Source organism: Chlamydomonas reinhardtii, chromosome 14 (genome assembly GCF_000002595.2).
Source record: "Chlamydomonas reinhardtii strain CC-503 cw92 mt+ chromosome 14, whole genome shotgun sequence".
NCBI classification, from domain to species: Eukaryota; Viridiplantae; Chlorophyta; class Chlorophyceae; order Chlamydomonadales; family Chlamydomonadaceae; genus Chlamydomonas; species Chlamydomonas reinhardtii.
The window spans coordinates 3,617,400-3,639,435 of NC_057017.1; the positions used below are offsets into that span (position 1 = coordinate 3,617,400).

The following is a 22,036-nucleotide window of genomic DNA, read 5'->3' on the forward strand; positions in this document are numbered from 1 at the left end:
CACGTAGCTCTCAAACACTGAGAGGAATCGAATGCCTCATTCCAGGCTTTTGCATGGGCTGTTCAAAAGCTTTCTGAGAAAACCAAGTAGTTACCATCATCCTGCATCCTTTGGAATGACTTGACTGATAGGGAATGGCGTCCGTTTAGGGCTGGACCAGGCCTTTAACGACTTGCAAGCCAACGTCAGTCACATCAAGCTGCGTTTAGCAGGATGGACAGTGAGCAAACCACAAAGTCTTCTGCGATGCCGCCCATAATTAGTTCGCATGAGGCCTCCGAACTGTCCGGGGCCCAGAACAGCGTAGCAGGCCCCGAGTCCCCAAGCTGGGTGGCGCGACTGCAGGCGGCTGAGAAGAGAAGAGAGGTGCGACGTTACTTGCTAATCAGGCGCCAAAGACTACGTGCACGTCGGCAGACACGGTCTTTCTAGGGTTCGTTAAACGCGCGGATGGCTTGCACGACCAAGTGGATGCTTGCGCGAAGGTCGCCCGCCCAGGCCTCGGGGCCTGACTGCGAGTTGAACGCCGAGCGGCTGATGGAAGGCGTGCACGAGACATTGCCAGCGCCCCAGCCGCAGGGCGCTGGCAGGCTGCGCCAGGTTTCCTCGCGCGGATGCCCAGTAGCGTCGTGTCAGCGCCTCGCCGCCGACCTTCCTCCGAGCTTCGTGGCTCTTTGACTCGCTATGCTGACACACGTCTGCTATCGGCCGTTTTGGCCTTCTCAGGAGTTCCGGGCCTGGCTGCGGCGCACGCGTCGCGGCAACGCTGGCGGAAGCACCAAGGCGGCCGAGCGGCTCGCGGCGGAGGAGCGTCGAGAGCGGCGCATGGAGCGACTGCAGGCAAGGGAATGTATTTATCTAAGGGTGCAAGGGGATTTTGGTGTTCAGACGGCCTGCATGTTGCATGTTGCGGATGTTGCATGTTGCGCAGTCCGGGGTGATGCCACAGCACTGTGTGGCGTGGCCGCGTGGGATGTGCGAGACGTGACCTGTTGCTCCTGCTGTGTATCAGTCGACCCACATCAGTTTCGTTTGTCAGCTGCCTATATGTCTCCTGCCATCGATAACACTGGCCTGATCACTGGCCAATTGTCCTCATGGATCTCACATTGCGGAAACTGCTGACACCCAACCAACCCAACCCACCCACCCATAGGAGCGCCTGGCTGCGGCGGAGGCCTCCCGCGCCGCCTCGCTAGCCCGGCTGCAGCACCGCGCCGCCGCCATGGCAGCCGGCAGAAGCACCAGCCAGCGGCAGGAGGCAGCTACAGCCATTGCAGCGGCTGTAGCAGGCGCAGGCGCCAACGGCGGCGCCGCGGCGGCGGTGGCGGCGGCTGAGAGGCTGGAGGCGGAGCTGGCGGCGGCGGAGGGGCGGCGGCTGGCGCTGCGGGCGGCGGAGCGGGAGCGGCTGCGGGCAGAGCACGAGCTGGTCCTGAGCAGGCTGGTAGGCGTGGGTTGCAGCTTGAGGATTGGGGGCCCGGTGGGATTAGCCATCCATCAGACCCACGGGGCCTTGGACTGGCCTCTGCGCCCTTCCCTTTTCCGAATAACGGTTTTGTTCGTTTGTGGCTGTGCATCTACACCGAGTGACTCGCTGTATGTGGGTTTCAGCACGGTGCACCCCACTGAATTGGTTTCGCGCGACCGCAGACGAGCAGCCAGGAGCGCGCCGCGGCGGAGACGGCGGCGCGCAGCAGCCGGCTGCAGGGGCGGCTGGCGGCGGCGGCGGCGGCGCGGGAGGCGCGGCTGGCGCGGCGGGCAGCGCGCGCGGCCAGCAAGGTGTGTTGGGAGCTGTGCACGTGTGTGCCGCGGCGGCGGCGGATGGGGCCGCGTGCTGAGCAGGCAGAAGGCTCGACGGGCACGAGGTGGAATGGGCGTGGGCCAAGGGATGCCAAGCCAAGGCCTCTTGACCATGCGGTTCTTTCCCTCGCGCACGCAGGTGGAGCGCGCCCGCGCGCTGGGTGAGGCGAGCCGGCAGCAGCAGCAGAGCGAGGTGGAGGCGCGACGCCAGGTGGGTTCTGTCGTTAGCCTGTCAGGGCATACGGCAGCTCGGTGCTCAAACACATCTGTGTTACGCATGCCGACTCCAACTTTTCCGGCCCTGGCCCTGGCCCTGGCCCTGGCCCTGGCCCTGGCCCTGGCCCTGGCCTTGGCCCTGGCAGACGTGACGCCAGCCCAACGCCGTGCCACATGGTACTGTACTCATTCCCTCCCGGTGCTGTCCACCGTGACACACCGTGTGACCACAGGCGCTGGAGGCGAAGCTGGAGGATGCACGGCGCCGGCGTGAGCAGGGCCGCTCCCGCACGCCCTCAAGCTCCGGGTTCGCGGTCAGCCCACGCAGCCCGCCCGGGCCCGCAGAGCGCGTGGCGGCGGCCGCCGCCGGCCTGGCGGCGCTGTCGGTGGATGTGCCGGCGGCGGCGGCGGTTGCGGCGGTGGCAGCGGCGCCTGACGGCGCCGCCAGCGTCGTCAGCCCCGGAAGTATGGAGACCCTGGTGACGCTGGCGGCGGAGGCAGCGGCAGAGGAGTCGGCGGCGGTGGCGGCGCAGCGGCGGCGGCGCGCCGCCGCCGCCGCCATGGCGGTGGCGGGCGACGACGGCGGCGGCAGCGAGAGCGGCAGTGAGGCGGACAGTGAGGCGGAGGAGGAGGCGGTGGCGGCGGCGGAGGCGGCCGCTGCCGCCGCCGGGCTGGAGGCGATGGCCTCCACCACTGACTTTGAGACGGAGCTGGAGATGGTGAGCGACGCTGACGCCGCCGCCAGCCCTGATCGCCGCCGCCGCGAGGGCGCGGCGGCACTGGCGGCTTCGGCGGCGGCGCCCGCCGGGCCGGAGGCCTCGGGCGACGAAGGCGGCGGCCGCGCTGCCGCTGTGGATCCGAAAGATCAGGAGGAGCAAGCCCAGGCGTCCCCTCAGGAGCTGCAGCCGCAGGCAGCGCCGGAGGGAGAGCACGTGGCGCTGGAGGGCTTGCGGCGGAGCATCAGCAGCCGGCGGCTGCAGGCGGGCTGGCGGGCTTTCGCCAGTGGCAAGCACACCACCCGCGCCCTGGCAGAGGCCTTTGTGGCGCAGCGCGTCACCGACGTGCAGCTGCCCACGGCAGCGCCGGCGGCGGCACCGGCACCGGCACCGGCGGCGGCGGCGGCAGCAGAGGAGGCGGCGGCGCGCGCCGCAGGCGCCATTGACGTGCCGCGTCCCCGTAATAGCGGCGGCGGCGCGAGGCCGGCCCCTCCAGCCGTGGTCATTGGCCTGGGGAGCCCGCGCAAGGGCATGAATGGTGGCGGCCGCGGCGGCAGCGCGGGCTCGCACCCCGACGCCGACGCTCTTGACGAGGAGGGGGATGAGTTCGAGCGCTTTGCCGCGGCGCTGCGCTCGCCCGCCACGCTCAAGGCCACGCAGGCGCTCATGCGACGTCTGGAGCAGAGGCTGGAGGCGCGCAGCGCCGGAGCTGCTACTGCCGCCTCGCCTGGCGGCGGCGGCGGCGGCAGTAGCAGCGCTACTGCCGGCGCCAAGGCCACGGGTGCGGCTGGCAAGGCCAACGGATCGCACGCCGGCGCCGCCGGTGCCGCGGGTGCGGGCACGGGCGCTGCTGCGGGAGGGGACAACACGCAAACGCTGCTGCGCCGGCTGTTTCCGCGCGCGCCGGCTGAGTCGCGCATTGAGCGCTACCCGGCGCGTGTGCTGCTGTGCGCCTTCATGATCGTTAAGCACCCGGAGGTGGTGTTCTCGGGCGCGGGTAAGAGTCAGCCGGGCGGGCGCATCAGCCGGGCGGTGCTTGTGTTAAGGGGTAGCCCAAGGGAACCGGCCGGGGAAAGGGTGGCCACATGGCCAGGATCCGCAACTCGGGGACAGCGACCGCAAGGCGCGTCGCTGGGGCCCAAGCACTTGCCAAAACCGTGCGTATTCTGCACCGGATCGTTTTGTTCTTAAAGGCCCCGCGCATTCCGCACAAGTGAAATTGTCCTGTCCTCGCCATTCCCCCGTGCCATTCTCCCTATGTCGGCTCTCATACGTGCCCTATCTCTCTCCCTCCTTTTTCCAGGCCCGCGCGAGGCTGCCCTGGCGGCGGCCGCCAAAGAGCTGGTATACCGCTTCGAGGCCTTGCTAGAGCGCATCCTCATCGCCCCTGCTGCAGCCGCCAGTGCTACAGCCGCCTCGCCAAGCGCCCAGCCGCCCTCGCCGTCGGCTGCTGACGTCAGCATGCTGTCGGCCTCGCCTGTGGCGCGTGGGCTGGAGGAGCTGAGGCGAAGGCGGGCGGCGCAGGTGGCGGCGGCGGCGGCGGCGCAGACGCCGGCTCAGCGCTCGGCGGGCGGTTTTGGCGCACTGGAGCTGCCGCCGGTGTCGCCGTCGGGTGCCGGCCTGTCCAGCATGACTGTCGGTAAGCGTGTCAGCAGCTCCCCTCCCCCCGGGGAATTGGCTGTTGCTGATGCCGCCAGCTGCCGAGTTGCCAGCCTGTGTTATCGAAGCATCAGTCGCTGATTCCTGAACGCGCATCCACCCTGGAATCTGCGTGCTGTGCTCACAACCGTACCCCCTACCGTACGTACGGCATCAGCCCAACTCACGCCGGCTTGCACGGACGGCTCCCGCTTCCCCCAAGATTGCCTACCGTCTACCGTCGTTAGCTAATCTTGAACGTATTTCCCCAAACCGAATGTACCGGCGCCTGCATGCGCCTCCCCGCCCGCCCTGCAGGCTCGCTGCTGGAGGGCTACGACGCCGCCTGGCTGGCCTACCTGGACCAGTTCACGGCGTGGAAGGGGGCGGACGCGGCGGCGCTGGAGGTGGGGGGTGGCGGGGGGTGGCGGGGGGGTTGTGGGCAGGGCGGGAGAAGCGCCTGATTGTCCTGTTGCGGACTGTTGCGGCAATCGACGCCCATTCTCCCCGACCTCCACCTTCCCCACCTCCCGCCGTCTGCGCCTAGAGCATGCACCTCACCCCACCACCCTCGCTCACACGCTCCACCCCCCCTCCCCACCCCACACACACCCCACACCCTGCGCTCAGGCGGACCTTGTGCGCTGCGCTGCCGCGCTGGAGGGCAGCATGCTGCGCAAGTGCCGCGGAGACCCGGGCAGCGAGCGCGTGAGGCGCAGCGGAGACCTGCAGGTGCGTTTGTGTGATTTTCTTTGTGTGTGTGCGTGTACGAGAAAGGTGTGTACATGTGCGTGTGTATGCGGGAGAAAGGGGAGAATGTTGGATTGGGTTATGATCCTGATGTTCCTGATGAATTACCTACAAACGAGCACGGGTGTGCGTTCTGGGTTCACTACCGTACAATCAACACCAATCACGAGAGTCTCAATCCCAAACGTCCGAAGACGCCCTCCCCGCCCCCCCCCTTTGTACCTGGCTACGACTTCACTTCGTAAACTTAATGCATGTAACCCGCCACGCACACACACGCACAGGCCGTGATCGCGCAGACCTCGCACGACCAGGCGCTGCTGCGCGAGCGTGTGGCGCGGCTGGGCGGACCCGCGGGCCTGTCACGGCTGGCGGCGGCGCTGGAGGCGGTGCGGCAGCAGGTGGGTGGGCGGGCGGATGGGGTCTGTGACTCATGAGGATCGCCGTACAGCCGGTCCCTCACCGGGTTGGCGGGTTCCTGGGTCGATAAGACATCAAATGATTGAGTATGACGGGAGCATCACCAACGGTTGGTTCTTTAGCAGGGGAAGCCAGCGGAGGGACCCGCTAACAGGCGATGCACACGTGCGGTTTCAGGTGGCTGGGGAGCTGGCGGCGGGGGCCTTCAGCAGCTTGACGCCCTCCGCCAGCGAGGCCGACACCACGGACGGGGACTCGCCGAACCCCCGGTGAGCTTTCCTGTACTTCTGTTCTGTTTTCATTTGTATGTACACATGCTAGAAGTAATGGTATCAGCGAGTCTCCAGCACCTAGTAAGGGGTTGACGTGCGTTGCTCTGGCTTTCCAACGAACAACGCCCGGCACATCAAGTGAAGTGACATATGGTCCGTTCACGCCCTTTCCCTGGGTTACAACTTGCGCAGGCGCCGGCGCAGCCCCACGGCTGCAGCTGCCGCGGCGGCCCGGGCCGGCAGCGCCACACCGCCCACCACGCCGCCGCGCGTCTCCCTCAACGGCCTAACTGCCATTACCAGCCCGTACACCGCCGCCGCTGCAACAGCTGCTGCTGCTGCTGCTGCCGGGCCCGCTACCGGCGGCTCCCCTACCGCTGCTGCCGCCTCCACTGCCGCCGCGCCCAAGACGCCCACTGGAGCGGCTGCGGCGGCTGCGAACGGTGCTTCCGCAAATAGCGGCAGCATTCCCGCGGCTGCGGCTGCGGCGCCAGCTGCGGCTAGTGTGCCCATTGCGGTGCCCTCGCGTGCGCACGAGGACAGCGGTGCCACTGGTGGCGGTGCCGCCAGCGCAAGGGCGGCGATGATGGTGGCGCCCTCCCCCCTGGCGGCCAGCCCGCGGTATGTTGGGATGGTGTGCGTGTCCACGGCAAACCCGCCCCCATGTTGTACGGCACACCTTGCCGCCGGCCATCGGGCCATGCCGTGTCAAAACCTCCTCCTACACCCTGGAGCTGGTCACTCCCGATGGTACCCGAAATGGCGCAGCGACCATCCTTCCCATAGAGTACAACCTGCCATTGACGTACAGCAGTACCCTAAATGTATCCCCCAATTTGTTCTTCACGCCCACAGGTCGCCCGGCGCCCTGTCCCATTCTGTCCTCGGCGCCCCCTCCCCGTCAGCTGCTCTTGCGCCTGCGCCTGCCGCTGCGCCCGCGCCCGCGCCCGCACCCGCCCCGGGCGGCCCCGCGCAGTCGGCTCTGGACGCGGCCCTGCACTCCAACAGCGCGCTGGTGCACGACATGCTCCTCGCCGCCAACACCGGGAGTAGCGGCGGTGGCGGCGGCGGTGCGGGCGGCGGCGGGCCCTACAAGTGCGTGGGACGCTGTGAGGGGCCAGTGCCGGTGTCGGCTGATTTTGGCATACGGGGTGACTCAGCGGCTCTTGTTGTTGATCCAGGAACAACTTGGGCGCGTCTTCGCACCGCAATGCTTTGATACCAATGCTTTGCGGCATTCTCGTCACTGATGCGGTAACATCCGGCGCCCCTTGCCGCGACAGGCTGTCTGCGGCGGACGCGGAGGCGGCGTGGGGCCGGGCCGTGGCGGCGGTTGAGCGGGTGCGTGGCGTGCGTTGGCCTGGCCTTTACTACCGACTCCGCATTTTGTCTGCTATGCTTGCCATGCTATCCTTCCAAGCCACCCCGCAACCGCCTCTACCCCCACCCCTGCAAACTTCCCCTCCTCCTTACACAAACAGGGCAAGGACGGTCTGGCGGGTGTCCCCCCGCCGCCCGAGCCGGCCGAGCTGGCGGCTATGGGTCAGGAGGCGCTCATTCGGGTGCTCAGGAGCAGGTGCGGCGCGAAGTCTAGTTTCCAAGGATTTGGTGGTGGTGTGTATGTGTGTGTGGGGGGGGGGGGGAGGTTATGTTGCCCGAGCCCAACGAAAACGTTCCAACATTATCACAAGAAAGCCCACCCAGTTACGAAGACGCAAGACGAGCGCGCCCGTAGCAACCTGTAGTCTCGTAACCCCCGGGGCAGGGGATGAGGGGGTGCCTGTGGTAAAACGTTACGATCATCCGTGAGCGCCCTTTCCACCACAGCCTCGTGCTCCATCACTTCACTGATGCACTGCCGCATATTTTGTATGGCCCAATGGCCCATCTGCTATCCACGTCCATGCCTCAGGACTGGCGCCATCGCGGAGTGCGCCTTCTGGGCGAACGTAGCCGCCGCCCTCACCGCCGCCCTGTCGCCGCCGCTCCCTGCCGGCGCCGCCGCCCGCCGCTTCAGCGCCGCTGGCGGCCCGCAGCCGCCTGGCGGCAGCCGCCGCCACCGGGCGCACCCCACCGCCCCCAGCGCGGCGGCGGCTCGGGCGGCGGTGACGGCGGGTCTTGCCGGTATGGTGGCGCCGCTGCTGTCCGAGGTGGCGAGTGACATGGCAGGCGTGCTTAACAACCCACAGCAGGTGCGGATGATGCCACAAACCAAGAGTAGACTTACAGCGCGGCTTGAAATGGTTGGATGGAAGGGGTGTTCCTGTGCGCATTGTGCTTGCCCACCCGGGCCTCGCTACTCGCTTAGCGGCCCTGGTCACCGTCCAAATGCGTGGCGTGTGCTATCATGCCACACTCCATCAGCTCTAGTTTCGACATGACTGCCTGCACACCGTCGAAATATGCTCCAATCACAGGCCGGAGCACTGCGTTCCGAGTTCTCCGAGGGCGCCGTTCGCTCCGCCATCATGTCCGCCGCAGCCGGCGGCCCCGACGCCGTGTCGGCGTTGCGACGGGCCCTGTCGTCCGTTGAGCGGCTGGCGGGTCTGTTGGTCGCTGGCGGCGCGGCGGCACGCGAGGAGGAGGCGCTGGCGGCGCACGCCGCCGTACGACAGCAGTTGGCGGCGGCGGCCGGCGGTTGGGCGCAGCGGTTGGCTGAGTCAGACGCGGCTTTCGCGGCCGCCGGCAGCGCGGCGGCGGGCTCCGAGTTCGAAGATAGTGATGAGTCGGACATGAGCGATGACGAGGCAGATGGCCGTGTGAGCGCGTATCGGAGCGATGAGGATGAGGAGCAGGCGGCCGAGGAGGCGGCGGGGGGAGCAGCAGGAGGAGTGGCTGCTCCGTCGCCGCAGGTGGCGGCACTGGCGGTGGCGCTGGCGCGGGCGCTGCGGCTACTGGCGGCGCAGGTGGGAGGACGGGCGGGGAAATAAGTCTGCAGTATTGTAAATAGGGTGGCCATGTGTGAAGATGATACCGGACAGCCACCAACCGAATACGTCAGGTCGAACTGGCTTGGGTTTTACAATGAAATCGCACACTCCTAACTAGGCTTGCTTGTGTTGTCGTTCTTCAGGTCAAGCTGCTCAAGCTGGATGCCGCAAACGGCCGGCTTCAGGTGTGACCGCAGGGGTGCGACTGCAGGGGTGCGACTGCAGCAGCAGTGTACTGACTCTCGTGTCTATCTCCCTCACAATCTCTGTCCAGCCACTCCATTTCCATGCCCGCACTCTCACCTTCCTTCCCTCCCACCTCCCGCCCTGCCTCTGTCACTTGTCGCAGGCCCTGGCGGTCAGCCTGGGCGGCGAGGGCGCAGTCACCTACCTGCGCTCCAAGTTCGCAGCCATCTTCGGGCTGCAGCCCCCGCCCGCACCCACCACAGCCACAGCAGCAGCGGCAACGCCCGTCAACGGCGAGAACTCGGTGGCAGCCGCGGCGCCGGCGGCGCCGGCGGCGCCGCCGCGGCGGCCGCTGCTGGCGGCGCTGCCTCGCACGGCGGCATGGCTGGCGGGCGCCGCCGCCAACGCCGCCGGCATCACTTCATACATGTCTGCCAACGGCGTCGACATGCGCGCCGCCGCCGCCACCGCGGCGGCGGCGGCAGGCTCCGGTGCCGGCGTGCCGCTTCACCTGCGGTCCGGCCTCCGGCAGTCGCCCGCCGCCGCCGCCGCGGCCTCGGCGTCTGCTGACGTCAGCGCCCGCCTGGTCATACCGCCGGTGGTCCCGGTGGGCCCCGCGCCTGAGATCGCCTCCTCCTCCTCCTCTGACCCCAGCAGTAACGCCCCTGTTGGAGCCCCGGGCGACTGGCGCTGGCTGGTGCGGGCGGGCGTGGCGGCGCTGGTGTGCAGTGACGCGCCGGCGGTGGGCCCGGGACTGGCGGAGAGCCTGCTGTGGGATGGCGAGGCGCTGCATGGCGCCCAGAACCAGTTCCAGCAGCTGCTGGTGGTTACGGCGGGTGAGTTGGCATTCCAAGGTCGGGAACTTGCGTACGAGCTACTGTCAAGGTTACGTGGGGATGTTTACGGCGCGGCTTGTAGCTTTGTCTTCCGATCAAATATCCCCCTGCAACAGCGCCATTTGTCTATCTGGGCCCGTTGTGTTACAGGCATGCTCCTAGTGACGCAGCTGAGGGGCGCCGCCGCTGCCGCGGCGCGCGCCGCCGCGCCGGACGCCGCCGCCGCGGCTGCAGCCTCAGCTGCCGCCGCCGCCGCCTGGGGCCCGGAGGCGCGAGCGTCCGCCTGCCGTCGGCTGCTGGTGGTGGCGGCGGATCCGGGCATGGCTCTGCCGGATCTGACGACGGAGCTGGCGGCAGCTGCGGGGGTGGCGGGCGATGCCGAGGCGGAAGCACGGCTTAAGACCGCCTTCATGGTGAGTGGTCCTGGGCGGTTGTGGTGAGCAAGACAGTTCGAGCTGTTGTACTGTTGTGTGAGTGGGCTAGTGGTATCGAGTAAACCAACTATTGTCTTTTGGTTTCACATGATGTGGCTGCCTGGCTGGTGCTTGAACTTTTGTTCCTCTCTGCGCCTCTAACGACCCACAGGCGCTGGTCACACCGAGCTCAGGAGCCTTCCGCTCCCTCACCAATGCCCTGGGTGCGGCGCTGCTGCTACACCTGGCCCTGGGACCGCCGCCAGGTGCGGTTGCCGGCGGCAGCGGCACCGCTGCAGCCCCTGCTGGCACTGCCGCTGGCACTGCTGCAGGAGGTGGCGTGGCCGCGGCTGCGGCGGCGGCGCTGCTGGGTCGGGTGGGCGCGGCGGGGCTGGCTGGTGACGTGGCAGCGTTGGGGGAGCGGCTGCTGGGGCTGTGTGCGGTGAATGAGGCGGTGCATGGGCACTTGTATGAGGGGCTGTTGGCGGAGCTGGAGGAGCAGCGGGAGCGGCAGGAGGCGGAGGAGAGGGAGCGGGCGGCGGCGCGAGAGCATGAGGCGAGGCTGGGGGCGGGGGCGGAGCGGCAGGAAGGGCAGGCTGTGGTGGTGGGGCAGGTGAACGGGGAGGAGGAGGAGGAGAAGCTTGGAGAGGGCGATGAGATCTGAGCGACAAGAGCGCCTGGCGCGATTTGGAGCGACAATACCAAGTGAGTTTAAGCGGACTGTATGATGAGCGGGTGGTGGGCACGCAACATTGTATCTGAACTAGCCGGTGAGGGGGGGTCTGGGGGATGAGTGAAGGAAACTGCTGTGGACGGGCTTGCGGACGGGGAAGGCTCCGGGCCTGCAGACAGTGCAGAGACGCTAGCTGCAAGAGGGGGAGCACGATTTGTGGAGGAGTTTCTGAATCGTTGTTGCAGGCGGCTAGGGAATGCGGCCTGTACGCGGGTTATGAAGCGTTCGAGAATTTGCGGCGTCGAGCGTTGGGCGGACGGGCATCCAGCCATGGGACCGACTGGGCGCGCCGGAGCGATGCTGGCGACCAATCAGCCACGGGACCCCGCGCATGTAATGTAAATTGACAGTTCAATCATACCAGCACTAAAGCATATTATGCAGCCTTGATACATGACGCTCCAACACCGGCGGTCCCTGCGCAGTCAAGGTCCCGCGCTAGTGTTCCTCCCTGTAGTCTCAGCTGCTACTTGCATCGACAATATCGTAAGAAGTCCTTGCTTGCCCATGTGAGGTCCATGAATTGAATCTAAGCTATCAGACGCCCGAATTAGCGACACATGGCGCTGCAACGACGCGCGCTCGCCGGGGGACATGCGGCCAAATGTATTGCGGTCTTGATGATAGTCATTTGTAGCAGCTTTTGTGCCAAAGCTCTGGCACGCGCAGAGGTCACACAGCGCGAAGCGGCGGACCGACGTCTGAGGTAATTCGTAGCAGCAATAATACGTCTCAAGCTGGTAGAATGCTTGGCGTCTGTACAAGGACGGGCGTGAGGGTGGGCCGCGGTTGCCCCAGCATGAAGGAGTTACTCGTGCGTTGATGGCTACTGTTGATCTGTATCCAAACCTATTGCCTGCAGAGACCTCCAACAACTGATTCTTCAAGCACAAGAGTCTGCAGGTGGTCGCGAAGGGGCCAGTACTCTGAGGCGTGTCATGGGCACTGTCCCGGGTCTAGCTGGAGGGGTGTTGCTGGTGTCCCCGTGCGCGACGCACGGCGACAGCCTGTCTCCTTGCCATTTAAAGCATGTCTCACTGGAATACCCCTCCCAGATCGCTCTAAACTTCATGCATTCTTCTATAGGATTGCGGGCGAATCACGTGGAACGGGAGGGCGCGGCGGCGGCCCGACCCCATCGCGGACTCCGTGGCGAGTCCTTGGCGGTGTCAGCGCCTTCGCCGCCTGAAGGTATGGGGATGCAAAATTACGTAAAAGGTAGACAAATCTGGTAGCGAGCCAGGAGCATAGCGTTGTCGCCGACACGCCGCATGCTTGAATGAATCGGCGTCAGCTGATCGTGAGCTGATGACCGCCATGGACCGCGAAGCTACGTACGCACATTGCCCCGCCTCACCTTGCCTGTTGCACTTCATACCATGCCATGCAAGCAGGTGGGGGTCAGCAGTACGCGGTTGTTAACCTGGATTTGGGTCTGAGCAGCCGTGGCGGCGCCGTCAACATCAGCCGCCTGGAGCCGCGGTCCCACACACCGCCGGGAGGCTCCCGGATCCAACCCGGATCCAATGCTACCGCCAATGGCAGCATTGGAACGTGGGGCCCGTACTCACCGGCTGGGGCCATGGGCTACCTGTGGGCCCGGGTCGACTACAGTAGTGGCAGTAGCAGCGGCGGCGGCAGTAGCGATGCCGCCTGGTACCCCGTGTGTTTCCGAACGGAGAACGAGCCCGCGCTGAAAGCGGCCAACCTCATGTATGCCGTGACGGCCTGCGTGGACGCCGGCTACAGCCTCGGCTACAGCCTGCCGCCATCGTACACAGCAGCGTACGGCGGCAGCAGCACCACAGGCGCAAGCACGCCGCCGCCGCACTTTCCTGGCGGCGGCGGCGGTAACGGCACGGTGGGACAGGGGGAGCAGCAGCAGCAGCAGCAGCAGTTGTTCATTAGCAACATGGGGTGCATCCTTTATTCGGGGCCGGATGGCAGCAGCACCGAGTGCACGGGGGATCTGGGGCCGCAGTGCCTGGGCGCTCCCGCCGTGCTGTCCTGCATCCCCAACGCCACGGGTGAGTACCGTGCGAGGAGGCAAATCGATGTCAAGGGTGAGGGAGGAAGACGTGCGTGCAAGTGCGTGACAGCTGGGCGTGCGTGGAAGTGCGTGACAGCTGCGGAAGGGATGCCAGGGATGAGAAGTACCCCAGAGTGCAGCATTGGAAGTCGGTTAGCACGTAACGAGACAATCGCCTTATATATCATGTCCCTGACCCATGCGCGTAACACGCATGCATTGCATGATGCGACGTGCAGATCCTGGATCCGTGCTGGATCTGGATGTTGTTGTGGACTGGCGGGCGCCGCCAGCGACTGCCGTAACCAGCGGCGGCGGTACGGCACCGACGTACGAGGGCGACAACGTGCTGTACGGCAGAAACTACGAGCGTTACGTGTGGCCGGCAGGCAGCACGCCGTACGAGACGGTGGGTGACTGGGTGTGGGTGGGTGCGCCGGAGGAAGGGCTCGGCCGGTGACTACTGCGCTGTGGCGTTGGTGGGCGGTAGGCGCCCTGCTGGTCTGCGCACAAAAGGGTGCGCGATGGGACAGCAGGGCGAGGGGCAGGTTGGCGCACAAACGGCGTGCGTGTTACGTGCGCGCGGTAGAAATACCCTGCTGCGCATGCAATAGCTCGCCGAGACGTGGTGGCGTAGCTGGGCTTCACCACATGCCGTATCCTCCCTTACGCCCCTCTACTTCGCTCCTTGACCCTAGCGAGCGCTACCCTACGTACATGCGCGCAGGTGTACGACGTGTGCGTGGGGCATTTCGCGGTGGTGGACCCGCCTACCCCCCTGCGCCTCGAGCTGACCGTGTGGGATGCCGGCTCCCTCGCGCTGCACCAGTCCGTCACCTGGGCCTACCCGGAATACGCAACCGGCAGCCCTCAGCAGCTGCTCGCTGACCTGCTGCGGGGAGCATTCGGGAGCGATGATGGCAACGGCGGGCCCGCCTCGCCGCCCTCGCCGCCGCCGCCGGGCCCTGGGAGCGGCGGCGCATGCGCGCCCGGCATGCGCGGATACCTCGGCAGCTACATGCACACGGGGCGCAACAGCAGCAGTGACAGTGGCAGTGGTGGGAATGGGAATGGGAGTGGGAGTGGAGCTGAGGGCGGGCAGCCGGAGCTGGAGATCATGGTGTCTTGGTCTCCTGCACCCGTGCGCTTCCCTCCACTGCTGGACGCAAGTGAGCGGGGAGCGGGGGCAGCTGGGGGAGGGAAAGGGAAAGGGAAAGGGAAAGGGAAAGGGAAAGGGAAAGGGAAAGGGAAAGGGAAAGGGAAAGGGAAAGGGAAAAGGGAAAGGGAAAGAGGACGGGCGATGGGTGATGGGGGAATAACCGTTCATGGCCATGCATGGCGCTGTCATGGCGGGCAACACAGAGGGCTGATGGGTATTGTTCGAACCCTACGTGCAGGGGTGGGTGGGTGGGGATTCCCAACCTCGGATGCCCCCTGCTCCTCGAGCCGTTGAGGAGGTGTGGCACTGGCTGGGCGGGGAAGTGTCACGTACGTGCGCGACCAACAGGCTAAGGACCGAAGGCAGCTTTGCGCTTGACTCTAGCTCATCTCCCGCAACGGCCGCTACGGCACGCTCTGTCCATCCTGCATCCGCTGACTCATGTCTGTTGTGCTCACCCGCATGCCGCCGCAGACTCCAGTTTCGTTTTCATCAACAACACGAACGATGTCGACATCATCACATCTTGGCCTGCGGTGCAGTTCCCGCCACCGCCAAAAGCTGCATCGCCGCCCCCACAGGTGTCCGGGCAACCTGCGCCTTCCCCCTCCCCTTCCCCTTCGCCCTCCCCCTCGCCCTCCCCCTTGCCCTCGCCCTACCCCGCGCCAGGTGAGTGTGTTGGGAGACATGCATGCGGAGCGAGGCCTCCAAACAGTTCCGCGCCGTGTGTGAATGTAGCATGCAGTAGTGCAATGCCAGCGGCATACACCGCTCGCCCACCGCGCACGCCCCGCGGAGGCGTGGAGGCAGCCGGCGTCTCGCCGACACAAAACAACAAAACACAATGGCGTGCATGCGTGCCTGCCGCCAGCATTGCCTAACCCCACCCATCCCGCTTATTACCATTCTCGCCGGTGCAGCAGCATCAGGCGGCGCAAACCCAAGCTCCCCGAGCAGCGGCGGCGATGGCGTTCCTCCTCCAGCGTTGGTCGTGGGCGCCAACGTGACCGTCACAAACCTCATGCCGCGGACCTACATCGAGGCCTCACGCCTGTGGACCCTCTACCGGCCCGCCGGCGCCGTGGCCTTCCTCTGGGCCAGCGTGGGCGACCCCACAGGCGTCTCCTCCTACCTCCCTGTGTGCACCAAACGCGGCGAGGCCATTGTGGACTACTACGCTGCAATGGCCTGCTGGAACGACCCCGGCAGGGCCGGCGGCTACGTCCTGGGGTACGGGCTGCCGCCCTGGTACCTGGCGCACCGGCCCGGCACTACCCTGGCGCCCGCCGGTGGCGGGGCGCTGCTGGGGCCTGCTGCGGCTGGCCCGCCGCGCTTCCTCACGGATCTGGAGTGCGGCGGCGGCGGGGCGGACTCGCCACAGCAGCAGTGCGCCGCCACTGTGGCCGACTCCTGCGAGGACTACGCGCTCCTCAGCTGCATCCCGCACTCGTCAGGTGCGTGCGTGCGTGCGTGCGTGCGCGCTGTGTGTGGTGATTATGATAATGATGATGAGCAGCTAGTGCTTTGGTGGTCGGCCAGGGATTGGCTGCGGAGGGTAGGTAGGTGAGAGGAACGAGCACAGGCATGCAGAGCGACTGCCCGCGCGATGCCCTGCATCGGAACCTGGACCTTATGGTTGTGCTCACCACATTCAGAGATATCAGACAACCCCCATCAATGCCAAACACGTGCGATACCTTGCATACCACTTACAGACTACCTTGTGCTCTTCGACCTGGATGCGGTGGTGGACTGGGCGGCGCCGGCCAGTGCGGCATTGTCCGTCGGCTCGCCGCCCACCTTTATGGGGGACAACGTGGCCACCGGCCTCGACTATGAGCGCTACATGTGGCCGCCCGCGGACCGCACAGACGTGCGCAGGCCCTACTTGACGGTGTGTGTGTGTGCGTGTGTGTGTGTGTGTGTGTGTGTGTGTGCGTGTGTGCGTGTGTGTGTGTGTTAACAAACGAAACGAAAGCCCGCCCAGACGACGCCGGAGTTACTTACCGATACCTACCAATTTACCGTGTGTGTGTGTGTGTGTGTGTGCGACGCTCTTGTGGGGTTGTGGGGACGTGGTGAGCTGAAGGGGAGAGGCTTACGTGCTGCTGGGGCCGGGTCAAGCCCACGACAGGAGCCCCTAACTACTGCCCCCCGCCCCTCACTTGGTATCGTCTGCATCCCTCGCTCCGCCGCCCCCCCCCCCCCTACCTCAGGTATACCACGTGTGCGTAGACAACTTCCAGGTCGTTGAGCCGGCCGGCCCCGTGCGCCTCGACCTCACCATCCGCAACGGCGGCGCGGTGGTTCTGTCCATGTCCGTGGTCTGGAACTCCAGCGCCCTCGGGCACGGCGGCCTGTTCGGCAGCTTCGGCGGCCCGCCTGCGGGCCCGCCGATCCCCGGCCGCGCCGTGGCCTGCAACCCCTCTAAGCGTGGCTACCTGGCGAGCTACAACTACACGGGCCGTGTCAGCGGTGGCAGGTACTCGACCACCTGGACAACTGGGAGCCACGACGCGCTGCCGCCGGAGCTGGAGGTCGTGGTGGGCTGGTCGTGGGCCGGAGGTGAGCTGCTGAAGCAAGGCAGCAGAGGGGCTAGCTAGCGGGGCAGGTTGATCGAGGGATGGACGGAGTGCATGGGTTACACCACGGCCCATGCATGCGCGCAGGCAGGGTGAGCAGAGGCGGGGCTCCTGTGCTGTGGGCCTGTGGCCACGGCTGCAGCTAAACGATTCCCCATGCCCCTGCCCTGCCCCTGTCCTGCACCTTGCTATCCTCCATGTCGCACCCAAACCCCACAGAGTCTCCACCGCCGCGCCTACCGCCGCCTTCGCCGCCCGCCCCACCCGGTGACGCCGCCGCCGCCGGCGCGCCTCTGGTGTCCTTCAGCTCTCTACTGCCCTGGCAGTACCAGTACCCCAACCGCAACTGGGCCTTCTACCGCAACCCCGGCGCCCTGACATTCACCCTAGCCACCGTGCGGGGCTCTGCTGACGAGGCGCTTCGCTACCCGGTGTGCGGCGGCGCCGTTGCCAAGGTGGTCACGCTGCTGGCTGCGACCACGTGCCGAGCGGCGGGTTACATTTTCGGTTACGCGCTGCCGTACTGGTACGTGCCGCGTGCCGACCTGGACACGGGCTCCCTGGGACACCCCGAGGATCGCCGGTTCGCCAACAACGTGCGGTGCAACATCTCCATGCAAGCGCTGCTGAAGCAGGACCCGCTGCCGCCGTACGAATGTACGGGCACTCTGTCCGACACATGCGATGGGGGCTACGCCCTGGCCAGCTGCATTCCCAACGCCGCAGGTGTGACGAGGTGTATGTCATGCTGTTGGGTCAAGTTATTACGCTCGGGGTATGATGCCGCGGCGTGACCGGTGCGTGGTTGTTGCCGGCCTGTCAGGCACGGCTACAGTACCGTATGCGCTTGGTGACTTGCCTTCTCTCCCCCCCGCCACTTTGCCTTTTCCTATCTTCCCTTGACTCCACACGGTCACTTGTGCATCCATCATGTCCAGCTGCCACCAACGCCGTCTTTGACCTGGAGGCGATGGTGGACTGGATGCCGCCTGGAGGCACGGAGGCGGCGGTGGCGGCGGCGGCGGCGGCGGCGGGCACGGGGCCCATCTTTATGGGGGACAACGTGGCCACCACCTCCAACTACGAGCGCTACGTGTGGCAGGCAGGCAGCTCGCCCTACAAGACGGTGGGTACGGCGACGTAATTACATGCTCTGGGGGAGGGCTGTGCACTTGTGATTTGTGGTTGCGGCAGGGAGGACTGGCAGCAGGACTGTGCGGTTTCTGGCCGCGCATGCATTCTGTCGCCCATGCTTGGCATGCACGCAGCTTGTTGTTCACGCCACCTCAGGGCAGGGCAGGGCAGGGCAGGGCAGGGCAGGGCAGGGCAGGGCAGGGCAGGGCAGGGCAGGGCAGGGCAGGGCAGGGCAGGGCAGGGCAGGGCAGGGCAGGGCAGGGCAGGGCAGGGCAGGGCAGGGCAGGGCAGGGCAGGGCAGGGCAGGGCAGTGCAGTGCAGTGCAGTGCAGTGCAGTGCAGTGCAGTGCAGTGCAGTGCAGTGCAGCGCAGTGCAGCTGCATGTCATTACCGCTAGCTATCTGCCGACGACGTGTGTGCAGGCGTACGCCGTATGCGTGGAGTATCTCGCGGCCGTGGTGCCGGGCGGGCCCATACGCGTCGACCTCACTGTCCGCAGCGGCGGCGTGACAGTGATGGACCAGACGGTGACGTTCCCCAACACCACCCTGGTCGGCGGGCGACTGCTCGAGGTGGTGCCGGCTGCGGGGCGGGGCGTGGCCTGCAATGCCGGCAGCCGCGGCTACCTCGGCAGCTACACGTACACAGGGCGCAACGGCAGTGCTAGTGGTGGAAGCAGTGGAGGCGTCAGTGGCAGTGGCGGGAGTGGAGCAGGGGCGGTGCCTGCTGGAAGCCACGACCTAGCGCCGCCGGAGCTGGAGATTGTAGTGGCCTGGTCGTTGGCTGGAGGTGAGGGTCGCGAACGTTGTGGGTGGGCGGGGTGGGTGCATGGTTTGGAGTTGGAGGCCAGGTATCGGTGACCTACTGTAGCTGGTTGGCCGCCTGAAAGGCTGGCTTGGTTTGGTTGCAACGCGGCTGTATGTGGGGTGCAAACAGAATGCCTGCATGCTGCTACCCGCTGCCCTGCCCCTTGAGCTGACTAGCCTCACCTGCGTGTGACGCGCACCTGTTGCACGTGCGCACAGTGCGGCCCCTTCCGCCACCCGCTCCGCCGCCCGGCACCACGCCGCCGGCCGCAGCGTCGCCCCCATCGCCATCGCCATCGCCGTCACCGTCACCTTCGCCATCACCGGCACCGTCTCCATCTCCCGCTCAGTCCTCATCAGGTAAAAACATGATTTCCGCGTTCCGCGCCTTCACCCTCAATCCCACATAGAGTACTACAGCAACGCTAAACCCAATCAACTTGCCTTGCACCCACCAACCGCAGGCACGCCGCCGCCAAGCCAATCCTCGGGCAGCCCGCAGGGACCGCCGCCCAACTGCACCCAGCAGCTTCAGAACCTGGCCCGCGGCGCGGCCGCTTACTCCTCCTCCTACCTCACCTGGTGGTGCCTGGGCGGCTGCAGGGCCACCTACGTAGTCGACGGCGACACCGCCACCGACAAACAGATGCTGCACACCGCCCCCTTCGACTTTGACACCTGGCTGTCCCTGGACCTCGGCGCGCCCTCCATCATCTCCTGGGTGCGAATCTGGCACCGCAGCGGGTTCCTGGGTCGGACGCAGATGTCGGAGCTGCGGGTCGGAAACGCGAGTGTGATGGCCGCGACCGCCAGCGACACCGCAAACCTCCAAAAGAACACGCTGGTGTGGAAGCAGCCGGCGGCGCTGTCGGAGGACGTCACAGTCCTGGTGTTTGACCCGCCGGTGGTGGGGCGCTGGGTGACGTTTCAGAACCTGGTGCCCAGCCCGCGCATGGATGACGAGCACGCGCTGCAAGTGCGCGAGCTGGAGGTGTTTGGGGTGCGCGTGCCCGCCACACCGCCGCGGCTGTACCAGGTGCGACGCAAACACCGTAATGCATGCAGCAGGGCTTCAGGAGGACTGCTGTGCATGCGGCCGCTGGCGCCCAATTGCGGGTTGGGCCCTTGGCGGGATTCTGGAAAGCCACATTCGCTCTTTGATGGGTGCATGTTCGGTGAACAAAAACGCCGCGCGCGTGCCCGCCAACTCTCCCGGCCGCACCCAACCACGCCCCGGCTTCTGTTCCGTGCAGAACGTCTACGTGGGCTGCGTCAGCCAGGAGGCCCTGCTGTCGCCCGCCGCCTCCGCACCACCACCCGCCGCCTCGCTACTGGCCATCTACCGCAACAACACCGCCGCCACGTCCGACCTGTGCGCCCAGGCAGCGCGCCGTCTAGGTGCGTGCGTGTTTGGCGCGGGTGCGTGGCGGGCGCCTGCTACAGGGCGGCGGCGGGGGGGGGGGGGACGGAGCCATTGACATCTCAAACCTAGCTATCTCCGTGGCTTTTCAGCGTGGATTGCGATGGCTGCAACCTATCGGCGCACCCACGCACTCACGCAACACGTACGGTGACCATTGACAGCGAATCTGGCATTGCTTCGCCTTCTATCCATCGTCGCTTCACTGCATTATTCACGTTACTCATGCCCTGCCTCTCACCTGGCAGGTGCGCGCTACTACGCCGTGCAAGGCGGCGACTGCTGGCACCTCAGCAACTTCAGTACCGCCGCCGTGTCAGTCGTGACTCAGCAGTGCGACGCCGCGTGCCCGGGAGATGCGCAGCAGATGTGCGGGGGCAGCCGTGCCTACGGCATCTACGAGATCGCGCCGCCAGGTGCATCGGGTGCGTGCTTGCGTCGACGCAACATAGGCGGGGAGGGCGGGCCATCCACGCACGTGATGGGCTTTGCGGCCCGCCCACAGTGTGTGGGACGTACCGTAAGCCCCCGGGGAGCGATGTACCGGCGGTATGGTCGCGCGTGCGTGGGTCACCATGGCCGGGGCATGCACGTGTGTGGGTGTCCAGGCAGGCTTCTGACACGCACGCTGCTGCTGCTGCTGGCCGCCCTGCAGCGTCTCCACCGCCGCCGGCGTCACGTTTGGCACCGCCGCCGCCGCCGCCTCCAGGTGGTGCCGACGCACGCGAGTGCTGCGCCTGTCCCGCACCCTGGCCGCCGTCGCCCCCACCACCACCACCCAAGCCCGAGCATACAGCAGGTGCGCGCGCCGTGGCGACCGTGCCGGGCTGTTGGAGTAGAGTCACTGCTGGCACTGCATGCTGGCATTGCGACTTGCGGATTCTTTCAGCAGTAGTGCCGGAGCATGGTAGCTTGGTAAGGCACGCATGCGCACATCGCACATGCAAGCATCGCGCCCTCGCTCGCGCATACATGTTGTGGTCTGGGGGAAGCAATAATGACTCGCGGCATACGATCGATCGGTTGTTGTGTTCCTACTGCAACAGGGAGCCCTGCGCCGCGCAAGCTGCCCGTGCGGTCCCCGCGGCCGCTCAGGCGCCCCCCTCCCAGAGCCGTGGGCCAGGAACGACGGTCAGCCGGTGCTGGTCCCGCGCCCTGACCCATCATTCAGCGCTCCTCGTGCGTACTATCTCCGTCGGCACTGTGGTTAAGATTGGATGCATACTTGTGGATTGGCGGTGGTGGCCACGGGTGATGCCAGCATCCAAATGCAAGTGCACGGGTGACAGGTGACACCTGTGTGAACGATTGGGGTGCGGTTTTCCTTCTTATGCTTCTTGTTTGTGCTTCGCGTACGTGTGAGGAGGACTGACAACATTCATACATTGTACCGTACTGTGGTACTTACGTCGCGCCGCACAGGCACGTGATTCAATACTTCTTGCCAGCTAGCTCACTTGATAGCTGTCTACACCATCGGTCCTCATAATGAGTGGGTCCCTTACTATCGTAGCTTCTTATGATGCGCATGTGGTGCGCGTGTGCAATGCTGTTCATTCGTTGTCAGGCGGGTGGCAAGCCCCTAGAGCGGGGAGGGGGCAGGCAGGGTTTCGCGCCTAGCTCACCGCATTACGCTACCGTATGTGGAGAGCCCCCCATCCACCACACTTGAAGGCACATTCAAGCAACACGGAGAGCAACAGGCTGGAAGGCACTAGCAAGCCACCTAAGACTACTTAGAAGAGCTCGCGTGTAGCAGTGCAATCTTAAAAGCTGTCATATGATGTCTGTGGAGGGTGCCGTGGCCGCTGTATGGATGGGTAGGTAATAATAGGTATGCCCCTCCCACAGTGGGTGAGGCCGATGAGGCGAGGGCATTATCTTGATTGGATGGGCAGAAATGTTGGTATAAAAGGCTGGCTACCAAAGCAGCTCGTGTCAAGCATCGCATTGACTACGTTGCCGGTGTCACCGGTGGTTGTTGGGCTAGTGGCGTG

At 66.0% G+C, this 22,036-nt stretch overlaps 2 protein-coding genes across 2 annotated transcripts; both read left to right on the forward strand.

The window, feature by feature from the left end:
- The first annotated feature begins 89 nt into the window (after positions 1–89).
- Positions 90–11,259, forward strand: CHLRE_14g631250v5 (uncharacterized protein). The gene is made up of 21 exons (XM_043070409.1): positions 90–366; positions 727–840; positions 1,157–1,444; positions 1,651–1,779; positions 1,940–2,011; positions 2,250–3,729; positions 4,036–4,371; positions 4,689–4,777; positions 5,001–5,102; positions 5,405–5,521; positions 5,718–5,809; positions 6,005–6,433; positions 6,668–6,907; positions 7,096–7,153; positions 7,294–7,388; positions 7,725–8,004; positions 8,230–8,718; positions 8,886–8,927; positions 9,092–9,764; positions 9,915–10,177; positions 10,350–11,259. Exons 1-21 carry the CDS (start codon positions 247–249, stop codon positions 10,839–10,841), a joined length of 6,000 nt encoding a protein of 1,999 aa, XP_042917082.1. The 5' UTR covers positions 90–246; the 3' UTR covers positions 10,842–11,259.
- Positions 11,260–11,309: 50 nt separating this feature from the next.
- On the forward strand, positions 11,310–21,992 carry CHLRE_14g631300v5 (uncharacterized protein). The gene is made up of 19 exons (XM_043070410.1): positions 11,310–11,616; positions 11,773–11,813; positions 11,997–12,101; positions 12,305–12,937; positions 13,179–13,348; positions 13,667–14,108; positions 14,573–14,767; positions 15,019–15,552; positions 15,814–15,992; positions 16,315–16,663; positions 16,900–17,406; positions 17,619–17,806; positions 18,236–18,602; positions 18,839–18,979; positions 19,084–19,655; positions 19,873–20,017; positions 20,288–20,464; positions 20,695–20,838; positions 21,086–21,992. The coding sequence occupies exons 1-19, from the start codon at positions 11,531–11,533 to the stop codon at positions 21,196–21,198; spliced, it is 5,088 nt and encodes a 1,695-aa protein (XP_042917083.1). The 5' UTR covers positions 11,310–11,530; the 3' UTR covers positions 21,199–21,992.
- The last annotated feature ends 44 nt before the right edge of the window (positions 21,993–22,036 follow it).